The 19,315-nt window shown below is 36.4% G+C and overlaps 2 protein-coding genes across 2 annotated transcripts; both read right to left on the bottom strand.

The window, feature by feature from the left end:
* Window positions 1–5,933: 5,933 nt before the first annotated feature.
* Window positions 5,934–9,521, bottom strand: ELP2 (elongator protein 2). The gene is made up of 10 exons (XM_079015348.1): window positions 9,243–9,521; window positions 9,058–9,145; window positions 8,884–8,969; window positions 8,580–8,730; window positions 8,326–8,486; window positions 7,615–8,244; window positions 7,216–7,522; window positions 6,912–7,132; window positions 6,649–6,826; window positions 5,934–6,563 (listed from the first exon to the last, which is right to left on the bottom strand). Exons 1-10 carry the CDS (start codon window positions 9,381–9,383, stop codon window positions 6,079–6,081), a joined length of 2,448 nt encoding a protein of 815 aa, XP_078871474.1. The 5' UTR covers window positions 9,384–9,521; the 3' UTR covers window positions 5,934–6,078.
* Window positions 9,522–16,909: 7,388 nt separating this feature from the next.
* LOC145069533 (uncharacterized) lies at window positions 16,910–18,685 on the bottom strand. The gene is made up of 5 exons (XM_079016468.1): window positions 18,137–18,685; window positions 17,808–17,954; window positions 17,572–17,670; window positions 17,356–17,508; window positions 16,910–17,175 (listed from the first exon to the last, which is right to left on the bottom strand). The coding sequence occupies exons 1-5, from the start codon at window positions 18,515–18,517 to the stop codon at window positions 17,041–17,043; spliced, it is 915 nt and encodes a 304-aa protein (XP_078872594.1). The 5' UTR covers window positions 18,518–18,685; the 3' UTR covers window positions 16,910–17,040.
* Between the last annotated feature and the right edge of the window lie 630 nt (window positions 18,686–19,315).

Below are 19,315 nucleotides of genomic sequence, written 5' to 3'. Positions count from 1 at the left end.
ACAAATGATTCAAATAATTAGGGTTTATCAAATAAGGCAATAATTATCTAATTAAATGACAATTATCTCTAATTTTGACAAGGATAATCATAACAAATTAATAAAATTCGGATTTTATCAATCAAAAACAATTTTGGTAATTATCCAAGCTCAAAATAGGTTAGAATCCTGAGTTTTCTGCCATCTGCCCTGACACCACCTCGTGGTGATTTTACCACCTTGTGATGGACCACCACCCCGTGGTGATCAGGCAGAAGCAAAAAAACGAAAAAAATTTCTGCTTTGAAAACATAACTTTTGCATCAAATACATTAGAAAATTATCCTAGGTTCTGATACCACTGATGGCTTTTAAGCAAAACATCAATCCTATGGTGTACATGCAAACCCTAATAGCTTTTGGATCTAGTTTGTCTAATAAACATGCAATTGAATATCCAAAGCTATAAACCCTAGATCTAACATATAATAAACTGAATTAGGGTTTAGAGAATTACCTTTGATTGTTATATAGCAATAACAATAAATTATGTGCTTTGATTGGCTTCAGAAAGCTTAGTGCCTCAAGTGATGCACCTCTAATGGAGTCACAAACACCACTAAGTAACTAGATGAAGAAGGAGAAGAGAGGAGGCACCCAAAAACGTCTAGAAACCCTAAGGATTCAGTTACCCACGTTTTTGGGGCCTAAGGGGTTCTTTATATATACTTGCGTGGGTTGTTAGGGTTTCAGTCAAAATCCTAATGGACAGCTTAAACTCTAAGCAGCCCATGGAACCTTCTGGGATAAGGCCATGGACGAAAATATGATGGGCTCCCATCATAATTTCGTTCACCCCTTGTTCCTTTATCATTCCTTAGCCCACTAACTCAATTATCCAATAATTGCAGTCCAGTCCCCTATATTTAATTAATCTCTTTTAGCCACAAAATTAATTATCAATTAATTTTTGACTGATATTAATTAAACAATATGATTTCTCTTTTAATATATTATTCTCATAATATATTAATAAATCATATTTAAACCTTTTTCTCCTTAATTCATCCTACATATTGCTATGGTGAAGGCAACCCAAAAGGACCATGCTCATAATCGGGTCAAGTACATACCAAAATAGTTATGGACTTAGACATTAATCAAACATCTTCTTTGGTTGTTCACAATGTTTCTTCCACACCGGCTATGAGTTTCTCCTCTGAGCAATACCATCAATTACTTCAAATATTGAGTACAACATCACTCAATAACAGCTCTTCTACGCCCTAATTCAACTCTACCATTTCATAAAATATCTCAATCCTAATGGTAAACCCTTTTCCTTTACACATTTTTGTGCTAATGTCTATAAATCATCCCATCTCCTTCAAATACATACTTCTTGGAATATAGACTCAGGTGCAACTGATCATATTCGTTCTAATAAAAAAAATCTCTCACAAAAGGCTTTCAAAGTTTAAAATTTGGTAACCAAAACCATTTCTATTTCAAGAGATGTAAAATTTTTGAAAATATATTTCCATTATATTCAAAAGATCATTCTTTACCTTCCCCTATGGATTCTTTCATTCCCATTCCTATTTTTTATTATAATAATCAAAATTCTCATTTTACCCTTGAAACAAATTTTGTCCCTGATTTTAATGACAACAGTTCTCCATCCGCTTCTCCTTTACATGCATCACCCACTCAAGAACCTTTGTTAAGAAGATCAACAAGGATATCTCATCCACCCATTCATCTTCAATATTATGTTTGTAATAATTCCATTACATATGTATCTTCTACTTGCTCTCATATTGTTACAAATTTATGCATTGGTCCTAGTTCTAAGCCTCAAAGTGTTTCTCTAGTTGTTACCAAAGATGATTTTCCATTACAATTATGGAAGTTGAACACGCTTTTTATCATGAATCCAAGGGCAACCCTCAATAGGAAGAAGCCAATAGCTTGTTGATGGATTTTCAAAATCAAATACAAATCAGATGGCACTATGGAAAGACATAAAGCAAAGCTAGTAGCAAAGTGGTTCACTAAAAAACAGAGGATAAACTATCCTGAAAATTTTTCACTAGTGGTGAAATTCACAACTGTTAGATGCATGGTTTCGCTTGCTGTGAAACGAGGGTGGCATATACATCAATTTGATGTAAATAACGCTTTTCTACATGGAGATCTTTATGAAGAAGTCTATATGAGACCTCCTACCTGGACTTTATCTTCCATCATTTTCTCATGTTTGCAAGCTTAAAAAGTCCTTATATGGTCTAAAGCAAGCCTCCAGAAAATGGTACGACAAGCTCTCATCTATTCTTATTCTTAAAGGCCATAAAAGATCACCAAATGACTATTCTCTTTTTATCAAGGAAATTTCTACCAACATAGTCGTTGTAGCAATATATGTTGATGATATTTTAGTCACAAGAGATGATGACATAGAGATTTAATCTCTCAAAAAACTCACTTCATGATCAATTTCAAATCAAGGATTTGGGCCATCTTCATTTTTTTTTGGCATAGAGTTTAATAAATTTGCAAATGGAATGGTGATCAATCAACAAAAGTATATCAAAGAACTTATTTCTACATATTCAGTACAAGATCAGCCTATTATTACCACTCATTTACCACCAAAGTATTGCCTTTAATGGAAGAACCTTTGTCTGATCCTACTCTTTACAGACAGCTCATTGGAAAATTGAACTTCCTACTTCATACTCGACCTGATTTGGCTTATTTAGTACAGTATTTGAGTCAATTCAGCCAAACCCCTTGTCAAGCCCATTATAATGTTGCAATGTATCTCTTAAGGTATCTTAAAAGATCTATGACTCAAAGATTATTGCTTAACAAATATGTTTCTTTTAACATTAAAGCTTTCTGTGATTTTGACTGGTCCTCTTGTCCAATCGCTAAAAGAAGTGTTAGTGGTTTCTTCATACTTTTCGAAAATGCACCTATCTCATGGAAATCCAAGAAGCACGTTACGATCTTTCTATGATCTACAGAAGCCAATTACAGGTCGATGTGACATGTTTGTGCAGAATTGGTTTGGTTATCTCGTCTTCTTTCGGAATTACAAGTGGACAACATTACCTATGTTCCTCTCAAATGTGACAATCAAGTTGTTATATACATTGCAACCAATCTAGTATATCATGAGAGGACAAAACATATAGAACTCGGCTGTCATTTCATTCCAAGAAGCTACAGACTAGCTTAATATCTTTGTCTCATATTCCAACTCAAGAACAGCTATCTAATGTGTTTACTAAACCTTTGTATGGGCCAGCACATCAAGATGCAACAATCAAATTTTGGTTACTTCCATACCCCCCCCCCCTCCCCGAGTTTGAGGGGGTGTTAGTTTCTATACGCTTTCCTTTTTTGTTTCTATTAGTTAGTTATGGGTATAACTATAATTTAACATTTAGTTAGTTTCAAAAATAGTTAGCGGGTGTTTGTTAAAGAGACTTATATATGTATGCATATATTCTATTTTCTTCATTGTAATTGAAGTTAATCAATACATGAAGATTGAAAATCATACTCTCTCTCTCTCTCTCTCTCTCTCTCTCTCTCTCTCTCTCTCTCTCTCTCTCTCTCTCTCTCTCTCTCTCTCTCTCTCTCTCTCTCTCTCTCTCTCTCTCTCTCTCTCTCTCTCTCTCGTTAGAGTTAACATAGTTTTTAGTGGGAAAACCCCACGAAAATTAATGACTACACGTGAAAATTAATGTGAATATATTTCCTATAAATACGGATGTTATGTGCATTTTATTCCAACATATACTTAGGTGTGAATATGGCGAGATGTTTACAAGTAATATTTTCTTTTCAATAGTCTATCTCATGAAATATACAATAGTGAATATAATCCACAACGACGTTCAATTAGTAACAAACGGTTTTATCAGCAAATGAAAAAAAAAAATCCTTCATAAATACGCTCTTGTTTGCCAAATAAAGAACCAAGTCATCGCATCCTACCTTTCATATCATCTAGTTCATAAGCAATCTTATAATTATAACCTAGCAAAAGTCTTCGTCAGTTTGGGAATCTTATGGTAATAACGATTTGATAGGTTGATTTATTTTGAAACAGAAACACGTCAAAGTAATAATGTAAATTATAGTAAAATATATTATCTATTTTATGATAGCTCAGAACAAGTCTCAACCAACAGTTTTCTTAATTCATTTTGTAAGTGATTTTTGTTCTCAAGTTTGTTACATTTTTTTCAATTTGCTTAATAACAGTTAAGAATCCGATCATGCATGTTTAATGATTTATTACACAACTTGCCAACGGAGATATAACCTTTGTGAGTGTATATATAGATGAAAGTTAAGAAGAACCTACTTTGATATATTTGAGATATCTCAACTATTACCATCTTCTTGTATCTAATGAGATATTTGCTAAGGAACCAAAGAAAGTAGACGTCTATATCCGAAACAGGTTCCATCGTTACAATAAATAGTCTAAAAATTAATATAAATCATGAGTTCGTAAGTACATGTCGCAATAATCTCTTATATAATTATACATAAAGTCGGTCATGACAAGAGTGAACATTTTGATCGAACCAGACTGGCTTAGCTCTTTGACCGGACCAGTGGCATAGTCAGGATTTTATGTTAGGTTATGCCAAAAGTTTTACAATTTATGAAGGGGACATGGGATTTAAAGTTTGGAATTAGGGATCTGAAGTTTTGAATGGGATGAATTAATTAATTTTTTATATATATATATATATATATATATATATATATATATACACTTGAATTTTTGTGGGGTGGGCCAATACCCACCTTTGCCTCAATGTGGCTACGCCACACGACCAGGTTTGAGAGAAATTTGTGGACTTTGGACCAGACCTGTTGAGGTCGGTTCAAGTCTGGGTTTTCTGGTTCTTGTATTCGTTGGACTGGTACAATTTTAAATGTATATGGTACAACTCGTTAAAACCATATTGAAAGTTCATTTATCTATTATGACTTAGGGTGAGTATTTGGACTGATTCAGACCAGACCAATTTTACATAAAGTGATAGACCTTGGATCGGACCGGCCGATGCAGGTCTGGTTCCGGTCCCGTCCGATCCAGAGATCAAAATGTTCACCCCTAGGTCACGTATTAAATGAATACCACAAAATGGTAAGTGGGAGCATTTTTCTTGGGATCTTTTCCTCGCATGTGCACGAGCTTGTAATCGTTAGGTTGATGGTTTTTTTTTGTAGAAGAGAAAAGAAAGTTCATGTGTGTAAATGTTACCTCGTATAATTGTCATTTTAGTAAATATTTCAAAAGAAAATTTCCTTTTTGACTAAGCAGGGTAATTAGTTTCTCAGTGGAATGACACTAAGATGCAACCAAAGTTATGGTTCAAATCGAACATGATGTTGTTCATGATAAGAATGTGAATTTAGAAACCGACCTTGCTTTGTTATTGAGTATCGAAACAGTTTATATTTTGTCTTTAATGTACTTTCAACACAAAGATAAACATATCCAAGAAAATAAGAATATTTGAGTCATCGAAATGTAGAATAAGTTGATTTGAATAGATACAAATGAAGACATCAATTTAATAAAGGACAAAAGCATAAGTTTTAAATTATGCTATTTTCTCTCCAGATAAATCGAACATAATAATTAAGATAAAAACTAATAGTTTTCAATCGTGAATCTATATTATGTATTTCTATTTCTCACACACAAATGGCATTACTCATGGTGAAATCAATGCCACTATTCACCCAAAAAAAATATTAAAAAACAATACTATCAAAAGCACTACTCAATGCAAATGGCATGATTCTCGACTACAAAATACAAATTAAAAAAATAATTTTTTAAGGTTTTTTATAACAGAATTTCTTTAAAAACCATTTTTACAGTAAAAAGGAGTTTCATATTGCAAAAAACAAAGTGTTGGAATGAGTTGAACATATATCATTCTACATTTGTACTTGAAGGGCATATTTGTCTTTTTCAAAATGTACCACGTACTACAAACAGAGATGCAATCCTCATCCTCAAATCATAATAAAATATAAACAATTTAAAACAAAAAATTAAACCAAAGTTACCTTAAAAATCCTGACACAATGATCAGCTCCACAAGAAGCCAACTCCATACTCTCACAATCATCTTTCTTCTCCACATCTCTCCATGCCAAACGATTCACAGATGAAACATGACACATAAACGGATCAAACTGGATCACAAGAGATGAATCCTTTTGGTTTTTTGTAAAACACAGATTCCAAAGCTCAATGAGACCTGATTCCATTCCAACTGCTATAATTCCATTGTTGTCAACAGGATTGGGAGTAGTCCAAGATAGGGAAGTGACACTGGTTTTGAAAGTAGGTAGAGTTATGAGTAGTTGTATGGTGGAAGAAGACTTGTTGACTTCCCATATTTTTACGGTTTTGTCCCTGGAACCAGTGGCAAATTGGTGGGTGAATGGGGATGGGTTCCATGAACATGCCCACACGATTCTTTTGTGTGCTTCTTGTCTTGTTACAAGTTTATAACTGATTCCATCCATGCCACCTGTACAATACAAATGGAATGGAATTGAATTCCATGGAAACAGAACGTGATGTAATTTTATTTTTTTTTAATTCTTATTGCTGACCTGTTCGATCTATAGAGAAGAGTGACAGGTGGCGATCCCTTGAGACTGCTAAAAGATATTTGTCATCATGTGAGAATTCCATCCGAGTGACTGTTAAGGTGTGAGACTGTAATCTTCCAACTGCTTTCCAACTACCAACTTCCCATAGCCATATTTCCGCCACTGAAGCTGATTGAGCCTGTAAAAGGATTGGAATTTAGTTTTTGGTACGATGGAATGGAATTGATTATTCCATTCCTTTGAGTGATTCCATTCCATCGTACCTTACAAGAAGAGGCAACAAGCTTCCCTTGATGATCACAACATAGAGAAAAGATTTCATTCCCATGACCATAAAGTTTATGTGATTCCGGCCATAACGTATGCCATGCTAATTGCTCTTCAATTGGTGGTTCAGTCAAAATGGATGGAATGGCATCTGGGATTGTCTCCATTGTGTCAAAACCTTCATTTCCAATTCCATCCGTTGTTCTTTCACTTGAAGCTGCAAAAACACAAAATCAAGAATTTAAAAAAATTCGAAAAAGTAAATTATAATGAAAAAATGAAATGAAGTTTATGGTTTACCTTGAGCATAAATAGGTTTCTGAGATAAACCAAGAGCGGACATATTTGCCCCTAATGCTTGAACATCATCAACATGCAAGTCTTCAAAATCATGTAGACATGAAGTTGCATGATTTAATGTTTTCAAGAACGATAATGGAGCTTCAAAAACCCTAGCAACTTTCTCATCAGCTCCACTTACAAATTTATAATTCCCTTTTCCTTTAATGATTGTTAAGCAATTAATATCATGACCATGAACTTGAGGGCGAGCAATTTCATGCCAAGTGTTCGCTTCATTTAGCCATGAAGCAAATATTCTAGAGGTCTGCATGAATCAAGATTCAAGAAAAGAAGAATTCACTTCATTTTTACAAAAAAAAAAAAGAAAAAGAAAAAAGAAAAATGGTTATCAAATACCTGATCATGGCTGACTGACATCAAATAATCACCACCCCTACCCCACACAACATCCATCACTGAAGCAAAATGTCCAGATGGAACTTTTTGGGGTTTCCAATTATCAATATCATCACCAACATTTTTCCATAAATGGAAAGATCCACCATAACCATGGGCCAATATAGAATCACCATTTGGACTCCAATGTCCACCATAAAACCCTAAAGCAGAATGACTTAACTCACCAACAGTAACCACATTCACCCAAATACCTGTTGTTCTTTCAGGTTGCCATATCATCATGGTTTTGTCCATTGATGCAGATAAGATGCTTTGAGGTTGATAACATGATAAAGAAGGTGGTTGCCATTCGACTGAATATACCCAATCTTCATGACCAATGAGAAGAGATTCTAAAGACACTTGATAGGAGAAAGAACCAGATACAAATACAGGCCCTTTTATGTAATAAGCCAAGCTGTTTTCTGCTTTCTTTTTGTCTAAATTGCATAAAGACAATTTCCATATGCGTATGCCTTTATCTTGAGAAGAGCTAACAAGGAGAAGATTGTTTGTTTCTACAGGTAATGAGAAGTCTAAGCTTCTGATCCAATCTGTATGCCCTTTTAACTCACATGTACGAACAAACTATATGAAAATAAGCAAAAGTTTCATGTGATTGGAGTATATAAATTCAAGAAAAATGGATACATGTGAGAGAAAACATACTTTTTGTGTTGAATCACTGCAATATAAATGAATCTTGTTGTCAAGTCCTCCCATTGCTAGAATAAGGTGTGTGGGATTTCCTGGTAGTTCTGCTAGTGAAAGTGTAACCATTGGTTTTAAACCAGTAGTGAGGGAATCCAAGCATGTGATTGTACATTCACCTGTGATGATTATTTATAAGATGTTGAAATTGGTTTTGGATCAAAGTGATAATGAATGTGATTTTGAGATGGTGTTTTTTTACTGAAACTAACCTCCAAAAGAAGGTAAGACTATTTTCCAAATGTTAAGCACACAATCAGAAGAGGTGGATGCAAATATTGCTTCAGTTTGAGATGTCAGAATTGCAGTAATGCACGTGACGCCTTTCTTGTGTGATTGCAGCAGTTGTGATACATTTCTCCACTGTAACCAAATTTCAGAAATAAATCATAAGCACTTGATGAGAGAAACTTTAAGGAAGATATCAATCTGGAAGAAATATTTGCATGAACAATTTGGTTGAAAATGCTTGTTTGCATAGATTTTTATATCCCAGTAAAGCATTCATTCAAGTACCTTGTTTTCTGATAGAGAGAACTCCCATAGAATGATGACTCCTTCAGCATCTCCAGAGAGTAGATAATGTTTCTCCCAATTAATAGCTACAAAAGCATAAGAACATTTAGTTAACCCCAAAAAGAAAATTGTGTTTCTGTGTAGTCTATTTTATCAAAATATTATAAATTGTACCTTTAAATGCAAATTTGTTGCTGGGAAGCCAATGAGTACAGTTGACTGAAGCTTTATGACCTGGTAGCGTAGTTAATATCTTCGCAGTCTGTCAAGAAAACCTCAATTTGTTTTCATTTAGGGTTTAAAAGGAGTAAGAACACAATGATCAAAACTGGAGAAGGATCGTACAGTAGGAGAAAAACCTGAGGAGAAAAAATGGAGACGGCGTTTTGAGAGCCGAATGAAACTAAACCACAGGCACCCCAGGAAACATTGTTAACAATTCGATTGCATCCTCCTCCTATGAATACTCTCTCCACACCCACTGCTGCATTTTGAACCATGGCTGAAGAAGATATTTCAGTGCTTGAGTGTGTCTGTTTCTGTATCTGTGGCTCTGCCCGTGACGGCGTCGCGAAATCGACGGCGGAGGTAAAGTTTGTTCAGGCGACGGCGGAGGGAATCGTTTAAGAGAAGAGATTTAGCAAAAGCAGCGGGGTTTTAGGAGTAGAAGTGGGTCGGGTCAGGCAGTGGAGATGAAACTTTTATTTTGGGCCGGACCCTACCCAAAAACTTGGATCTAAGATGAGCCCATAAAGGTAGATGACCCATGAAGCCATGATGCCATATCATCATCCATGGACCTCAGATGAAAAGCGAAGATATAACTAGGGTTTTACAGTCCGCACGATGCTCCATAAACAAGTAAAAACGCATCTCCGACATGAATGATGATTGTGGGAGAAATTTCTGTGCATTGCGACGGAGAACTTTTTTATAGTTTTGCATTTAACATATATGAAATGTAAAAAGTGGACATAATGTTGGATACTTATATACAACAATGGTTTCATTGAATATTTAGTAATTTTTTTGTCTAGTTCGTGAAAAGTATTGTTTTTTATATAAATCTCATCCCAAGAAGTACTAATTTTTAAAACTTTTTTATCTTGTTCGAACAAATTAAACATGTTTTGAATGAGTGAAACGAGATTTGTTCAACATAATCGAAGATCTTGATTTGAAATGACTCATTCGTTACTAAATGAATTACCATGTGTTCGACAATACACAAATGATTAGTGTTTTTCATGGATCTTTTAAATAAATCGTTATAAAAATCATTACTCCATTTTACAATACTAACTAGTAAGACATTTTTATTAATTGAGTGGACAAATACAATGTGTAGTTGAATACTTGTCTTATATATAGAAATTAGTCTTTGAACAAAAAGAAAAGTACAAATCAGTCTTTTATCTGAAAATCGCGTTCTGGCTGTTGATTCTAATTTCTGAGTCCTTGAGCATGAACGTGAATCACAGAGGTGATCGTCATTCGTTAGATTTTTCTTGGCGCTTCTTCTCACTTCTAGCGGTGCGTCTCGTGGGTTGTCGACAAGTCTTCATTCCTTCAACCTTCGGTTAGCCCGTAAGTGTATAGCATTAAAAAAAATATGGGCCCCTAAAAATACAGGCCATTTGCAACTGCATAGGTTACTCATGCTCTAAACCGGCCATGTAAGATAATCAAAAACTAATATGTGTATATTTAATCATTGAGATGATTGAAGATAAATAAAAACTAATATGTGTGTGTCTTTGTGTGTTTCTATATCTCTAAAAAAATTATATATCTCTAAACAAATTCAATATTTAAAGAAAAAAGAAACAAAAACCTTTTACAATAATTGTCAGCGAAGATAAAGTAGAGAAGACGACCAATTCAATATAGGGATGAGCAAAATGACTGAACCGGCCCGGGAACCGGCTTCGACCAAAATCAAGAACCGAACCGGCCCGGTGGTTCTATTGGTTCCGGTTCTCGGTTCCTACTGGTTCTTGTCGTGTCTTCAAATGTTGGAACCGGTCCTCGAAAAATAGTATCATACGGTTCCATTTTTTGTCGGTTCTACCGATTCCGGTTATATCGGTTCCCGGTTCCAAAAATCCATAAATATAATGTCCCGGTCCCGGCCCGAACGGTTCCATCAGGTTCCAATTCCGGTGCCGGTTTCGGCCGGTTCCCCGGTCCATATGTTCATCCCTAATTTAATATGATGAACCCGATTTCAATCCTTCCAAAATTATAGGATTTCTTATTTTCAAAAACATAAAATGGTATTAAAAATTCAGAATTAACATTTCATATTTTCAAAAATTAAATTAACATAAAAAAAATAGAAATCACATCGTACTTTCATAAATTAAAATAACTAACCAGATTATTTAGAAAAACCACATCGTATTATACAAAAATAAAAAACACATATGCTTTTCAATATCAGAATTCACATATCATAATTTACATTAAATCAAAATTTTAGAAATTAAAATAACTTATCTGATTTTTAGACACATCAGGTTTTCATATTCACCAGATTATTCAGAAATCAAAACATATCAATTATTAAAAATCAAAATTCACATATCAGAACTTCAAAATCAGATTCACATATCAGCATTTTAGAACTGGAATTTACATATCAGACTTTCAGTCCAAATTTAGCATACATCAAATTAATCATGAATCAGAAAAATAATTACATCAAGAATTTAAGAAAATCTTATTGTAGAAAACCTTATAAAAGTCACAAGAAATTGAAGAAAAAAATTACCTTGGAAATTAATGAATCTTATATCCGTTTTTGATAAACAAGACTACAACTTTGATAATCAATTTCACTTCACCAGCAAGCTATATAAGAAAACTGACATTTCGGAAATTTTAATCAATAATCACAATCGGATTTTGCAACTTCACGTAGGTTATGCAAGAAAATTCAAACACTAAAAAAAGACTTATTGGATTAGGACTTTAGGAGGACCGATTAATTCAATCACCCCTTCAGGACCGATTAGAGATTTAGAACATTGGAGGACCTTTTGAAACTTCAACAATTCACAAAGTTCTTGAAATTTAATTTTGAGGGGAATAGGAGAATAATAGAGTACTAGAAGAAATGATTCAAAAAGAAGGAATTTAAGAAGAGTGACCAAGTGAGAATGAGAGAAGAGAATCGTGAGTTTACTTTAGACTAGATTAAGATTTTTAAATTTAATGGGTGTTTGAGAGTGCTTCTAAATGACTTATTAGCTTATTGAGTTTTCAAAAAGTCAATAAAAAGTTAAAAAAAAATGTTTGGTAAATGATGCGACCTGGCTCCAAACCACCTTGGCTATTGAGAAACGGTCGTTGGAATGGAACCTGAAAGGCCACAAAGAAAAAAAAAGACGTCAGCCGCTCTCCGGGAGGAGGTCCCGAAAAGACGCTCTGACAGTCAAGTTAGTGGGATTAGTATGGAGTATGGAGGTAGATGATCGGGGAAGAATGGCTTACCTCTTAAGGCAAGGTGACCGACCTTTTATACTGAGGATCTTCCTCGGTCCGTACGAGGGACAAGGACTGCGACTCTGACAGAATCTGTCGTCCTTATTGGAGGACCATGCTCCACATTTGTGCACGGTGTTGCGATTGGTCCAGGCGATAATGCTCTGACCGCACTCTTTGTCGCTTGGGGCTGTTATCATTGGACTGTAGCTAAAGCACGACGCTTGGTGAAGGAGGACTTCCTACACGGTCGCCTCGCGGGGGTTCGGGGTTGCCAGAGCGGCTGAGTCGCTGGCCCGGGCTTCGCTGGGAACTCCTCGTCGGGGGTCCACTTGTTTCTGGCCCGCTATGAGAGGTGCATCATCAAGTCCCCCAGTCCAGTAGTCATAACGTATGCTAGCTAACTATGATGTTTTGGACTTAACTGCTAGTATACGTGTCACGCTTTTACTTGGTCATCACTTCATTTCCGGTGATGTGACGCTTCGACGTGTGCGCGACAATTACGTCATCCGTGTCAGGGATTTTTGTAAATCCCGCTTTTTCCCTTTTATTGCTCTCATACGATTTTCCTTTTTCAGTTTCTACCTTGTTTCTTCACCTCTTCTCCCACTTCTTCTTATGTGCTTTCGCCATGGCTTCTTCTCTGAGCTTGATCCCCAATTCTGCTGAGTTTGTCACCCTTCAAGAGGCCTACGGCCTTACTCCGGCTAACAGAGTGGAGTTTCCAACCTCCGGGTCTCTGATTACACAGCCTCCTCCTGGAAAAGTGGGCATCTACCTGGAAACCTTTGACGCCGGCCTTCGTCTTCCATTAACTGATTTCCAAGAGGAAATACTCCAGCGTAACGGGTGCAGTGTTCAAATGTTGACCCCTGGTGCTGTTCGTAAGACGGTAGCTTTCGAGATGATATGTCGGGCCAATGACATCGTTCTCGACTACTTTGTTTTCAAGTTATTTTTTCGGTTTGTTGCCACCAACGATAAGGATACCTTCTCTGCTCGCTAGTGAGGCCATAACCTTGTCCTTGATAGTAAGCCTCCCAAGAACTGGCACGACAAGTGGTTGTGGGTCAACTGAGAACTGCTTGTGCGCGAGTATCCCCGAGCGACGACGTTATCCGACACTATCCCCAAATTGTTTCCCCATAATCAGGTGACCGCCGACCTCTTGCGCACTATCCAGGTGGACGTTGATGTGAATTTGGAGGTCATACTTGCTGGTGTCGGGATGAGCCCCAACTGGCATGTTCGGGGGGAGATGTCCGTCTTCTACATTGTTTCTAATGGTAAGTCGTTTTTACTTCTTTCTTTGCCTCCTTTCTCCTCCCCCCCCCCCCCTTCGTTTTTTTAAAAGAAAAAGAAAAGGGGTGGGGGACTCCTCCTTGTTTTTGTGTTCTCGTGCTTGTTTCCTTACGTTTGACATACGATTGATAGGTATCGAATGCTCCGTCTCCATAGACTCTATGTTGCGGGGGCATTACCAGGGAAAGCTGGAGCACCGCGTGGTGCCCTTGTACGAGACTTTTCCTCCTCCCGGCCGTTTAAGTGTTGTTGTCTCGACACCCCCACAACCGGTGGAGAGCTCCACTGCGTCGGGAAGCCAGCCGGTATATTGGTCCCATCATGGTTGTTGCCCGGTTGGGTAGGGTTGCATATTGGTTGGATCTACCATAGTAATTGAGTCGGATTCACAATACTTTTCACATATCTCAGCTGCAGAAGTGTTTGGTTGATGATTCTGCAGTGGTTCATTTGGAGGACATTCACGTGGATGAGCGCCTGAACTACATAGAGAGACCGATTGCTATCCTCGACAGGAAGACGAAGACTCTGTGAAACAAGACGGTAACCTTAGTGAAGGTGCAATGGAAGCACTTCAAGGGTTCGGAATAGACGTAGGAGCCTGAGGACGAGACGAGGGAACATTATCTGGAGTTCTTGCCAACAACAGACTTCGAGGACTAAGTCTCGAAGTTTCATTCAAGTGGGGGAGAATTGTAACACCTGATTTTCAAGTATCTTTTAGTTTGGCCTTAAATTATAAAAACTTTGCATTTTTTGTCCTTATTGCACTGAGCGTAACTTGGAGTACACATGGCGTACTCCCTTTAAGTTGGACGCGGGGTTTTTGTGGTACGTTGCGCGTACCTGGTGTACGCTGGGCATACTCGCTCAGACCACAAACCCTAATTTTTAGTGTTTGGCCCCTATTTATGCATCATTATGGACCTTGAGGCTCCCCCTCATCAGCCTCCTTATCCCATGAGTTTATCCCACGAAACCCTAGCCATCTTTGGTGTGTTCTTGAGCTTCTGTTGAAGTTTTGGTGTTCTTTTGTGCATTTGAAGAAGAAAAGACTTGGTGGTGGTGCATTGTTGGAGTTGGAGCTTCAAGATCCAGATCTATCTTCTTCATTGCAAGCTTTTGGAGGTAAAAAGTTACTTTGATGGTTCCCTTGTTAAGATCTCATTTGTGGGTAGATTTAGGAGCTTTTTGGTCCCATGGCCTTGGTTCTTGAGAGTATGAGGTACTCCAAAGCTTTAGGGTGGCATTTCTTATTAGATCTGAGGTCCTTGAAGTATAAAAATCGAATCTTGGTGGTTATGGTTTAACTATGCGTGAGTTTTTGGCATTTTTAAGGAGTTTTGGACCTAGGGTTTGGTATTGGGTCCTTTTGTGTCATGGAAGTTAGTAAAGTTGCCAACTTTATGGATTAAGACCTTATTTAGAAGTAAATATGAGGTTTGGACGTCAAGGTCTTAAGGGATTAAGCCTTTAGAATGAGATAAGGATCTCTCGCCAGTACATTGGGTGCACTTCTGAGTACGTTGCGGGTATTGGGTTTGAGTCTCGTAATTTGATCATCAAAGAGTATGTCAGGGGTACTCCGGTGGTACGTAGGGCGTACTCACCAGTTGGGCTTTTAGGCCTTTGGACTAGTTTGGGCCATTATATGGACTTAGGTCTTTATAGATTTGGGTTATTTCTGGGCCTTGGGCCATTTTGGGGTTTTGGGTCGTCATTATGTAGGCCTAGTAAAGGAAGGGTAAAATGGTCTTTTACCCTAGGAGTCGGGATTAAGGATTTAGACTCTCAGTTATGGTTTTTGGCCTAATTGTTAATTTGAGTTTCATTTGTTTATGATTAGTGCGGGGATTCTCCGATTCAACAACCCGAGTGTTTATTTGTTTATCAGCGAATCGATGCGAGTTTGCTCACTATATATTGTAGGACATTGTGGTAGTGTGTGCTTGTTGTCTTTGTGACTCTTGTTGTATGCTTGTATGCCTAATTGCCATATGTATGTGGGGGTGAAATAGACTCATATGGTTGAAAAATATTGATTGACTTGAAATAGTCTTGGGGGTGAAATAGAACCAGTACAACCTTGAGCTGACATTTGAGTTGAAATAGACTCGGAGTGAAATAGACCCGGGGGTGAAATAAACCCAGTATAGCCTTGAGTTGACTTGTATGTATGATTTGCAATATTTTGGGGAACTCCCTAAGCTTTGTGCTTACGGTTTTCAGGTTATGTTTCAGGTACTTGCGGTTCGAAGGGGAAGGGCTTGGATTGATCACATTGCATACACCATGTTTTCCGCATGATTGACTCTGACGTATTCTTAGATATTTGATGATATACTTTGATTTCCTATGACTAGTTTTTATGAACAAGTGTTGGGTGGTTCTTTATTAATATAAAAATGAAATTTTTGGTTATAAATTTTGGGAGGTTATATTAAGGAAAAGTATAGTTTAGTTATTTTGGGTTTTTGTCATAATTCTTTAGTCATTTTGACAGTTTTAGTCCCTCCTTAATTTTTTTAAAGTTTTGTCACAAAACTTTTAATACTTTGCCACTTTTGGTCCCTCATCACCTTTTTACACTTTGTTACTTTTGGTCCCTCCCCAGCTTTTTACCATATTAGTTTGTGGAGTTGGCACTTTTGGTCCTTTGGTTTCAATATTCTCTACTGCTAACTACAAAGGGTTTAAGAGTTTCCCACTTTTGGTCACTGTCATTTACCAAATGTGACACCTCAAGTTTTTGTCACATGAGTTTGTGGAGTTGTCCCTTTTGGTCTCCCACCTTCGATATTCTACTATACAGCCTTATTTTTCTCAAATAACAACACATATTTTTAATTACCAAAGCTAGCAACAGATATTAAATAAAATATTTGTAGCACTATGTAAGAACGTTTTCTATTATAGATAAAAATAAACCTTTCAAAGATACTTTAATCTGAAAAAAAAATTTCAAAAAAAGTAAAAATAAAATAAAATATCGTCCCGGGGCAAAGCCCAATGTTTTTTACTAGTTAGTCTAGAAGTTAAGAATTCATAAACGAAATCTCGGTTTAAGCATAGACATCACGTTATTGCCCTGAAAAACTGTTATTTACCTCTTTCATATTAACTAAGATTGGATAATTTCTTTTAACAAATATGGTGTAATTTATTCAGCAGAATAAAATAACATGTTCTATTATTATAAACAAAAACCAACATCGATAAAAAAAAAAAAAAATAATGATAACTAAAAACACAAAAGGGCTTAATCTTAGCTAGTTGTATTCTTGTATACATGTACTTAGCCTAAATAAAATCCAACAAAGAAAATATATCAAAACCAACATCACAAAAACATAGTAAATTATCGAGTCATTTATCGGGTTTAGCCACGGTTTTGCAGATTGGGCATTCGTTTTTGTAGAGTAGCCATTGTTTTATGCAATCTACGTGATGGTAATGCCCACATTCAAGTTTTCCCAAATCTTCATCTCCTTTACACTCCTCCTGAAATTCACAAATTATTTATTTTGACATTTACACATCATTATTGTATTAAGTTTGTTATATAACTTTTTATGCTGTCTAAAAAATAATAAAATACATTATCAAAAATAACCCTAAAAAACTTGTTGAGTTCCATTAGCTCAAATCCATGTAACAATAAGTATTTTGAGATGAACTTACTTGACATATGCTACATTTAGAGTCTTTGACTTTGGAATTAAAGTCAAAGGACTTAAGGAAGGATTTCTTAGGTCTTCTTAAACAGTCGAGTATTTCTTCTTCTTGCAAACCACCACCAACGTACCCGATTCTGTCACTCAATTCCACCAATTCCTGCACAAAAATGCCGAATCAGCTTGATTTTTCATGGAGTCAAAGCTTGAATGAAGGAAATACCTCGTATGACATGATATCTGCGTTGATCCTCCATGCTCCAAACCGATCGCTTCCTTCTAATCTCCCATCCAACAATGGATTAAGTTCCAACATCACAATCTGCAAATTTTGTAGCTTATGTACTCATCGACTATAACGCTCGTTTTACCAGATCTAGATTGCTACTTGATTAAATGCGATCGTTTACAGTTATAGAGATTTTAGCATAGTTTTCAGTAAGGAAATGAGAATCAAACCTCAGATATTCCCCCAGGAGAACGACGTTGGAGACGAGTATATTGCCTCGAATCAGATACATTTGATCTTATGAAAGCTGTAGCATCGACTTCTGTAGTGCTCCATGGCTGTTGAAGATCCGCCGCTTGCCTTGTGGCACGAGAACGCTATCAAAATGGTAATATTTGTGTTATGGTTCATCGTCTCCATGCTTAATCGTGTTTTTTCGATATTATTTATGGACTTCTCACACAAAATTTCGTTCCATTTTCAGTAAAATTTGACCTGTGTTTGACTATGGCGGATTTAAGAAGCTTCGAAAGAACTTTAAGAGCATATCATATGATACCTGTCGGTGATTTCGTCTATGCGCATCAGCACTTGTACTCTGTGCAACATCATATGTAAATCCAATCCCGGGAGGAGTACAGCAAACATCCGGAACAATAACCACCATATTTTCCTGGCGTGATCCACTGTTTCTTCTCTGTTTCTTCTTCTTCCTTCTCCTCCTTCTCGTATTTTCTGGCAGGATTCGCCCTGGAGGATGCACAGCCGCCGCCGGTGAGGAACACCGACCACATCCCAGGCTCAAAAATCCGAACAGGTTTTTCCTGGGAGGAAGACGTTCCCTGGATTCAGTAACATGAGTTGAATTAGGGGTTGCAGAGTGTGATTTGATTCTTGGTTTCCTCTGTCTTCCATGTTCAGGAGTTACAGTAGTGGCCATTGATTTTAGAGCTGAATGAGGAGAATTTTCATGGATTTGGGTGGAATTGATGCTTTGTGGAAATGACAACTAATTGTGTGGGACTATGGGCAGCTTGCAGGTGCGTTTGTCTTCACCCTTGTTCTGTTTTCTTTGGTGATTTTCTTTGAGGTTTTTGCAATATAAACAAAATACTAATGAGTATTTTGAAGATGCAAATTCAAATCCAACCTGTCCCACTACTATCGAATACCACAAAATCAAGATCTTATGGTAATTCTGTAATACAAAAGTACAATTGGACAGCATAATATTAACATAGTATGCAATCACAGCCTCACAGTTGAAATTTTATTAATATTTCATCAATTTATACATGCAACATTTCATTAGGTATCAAGTTTTATAAATATAGACCTTGGAATTTATCATATACGAATCATAAAACCAACTTATTTCATTTTATAAAATAGTGGTCATACGCTCATGTCGTATTGAAAACTAGTGAGTCATTGGTACGAAGTGATAACAATAGAACAAAATAAGTTGTTTCCCAATTTTTTTTATATAAAATAACATAAATATATTAAACGTTTTAGTTTAAATTATTAAGAAACTCTACGTGTATTTATATTATAATCAACGTGGGGTAGAAGCGTAGAACTAAAAGATAATTAGAAATCAAAAAAGTATATTAAATTCAAGAATATTGAATAAGCATCCAATGTGGCCCAAATAAGGAAATACGCTACAATTCATTCATTCCTAAAATATGTTTATTTTGAAAAAAGAAAAAAAAAAGAATCTTGAGAATAATGA

This window comes from Lactuca serriola, chromosome 8 (assembly GCF_051521515.1).
Source record: "Lactuca serriola cultivar US96UC23 chromosome 8, Lser_US96UC23_V15, whole genome shotgun sequence".
Classification (NCBI taxonomy): domain Eukaryota; kingdom Viridiplantae; phylum Streptophyta; class Magnoliopsida; order Asterales; family Asteraceae; genus Lactuca; species Lactuca serriola.
The sequence above is the reverse complement of the archived record's forward strand: the minus strand, read 5'-3'. Positions and strand labels throughout refer to the sequence as shown.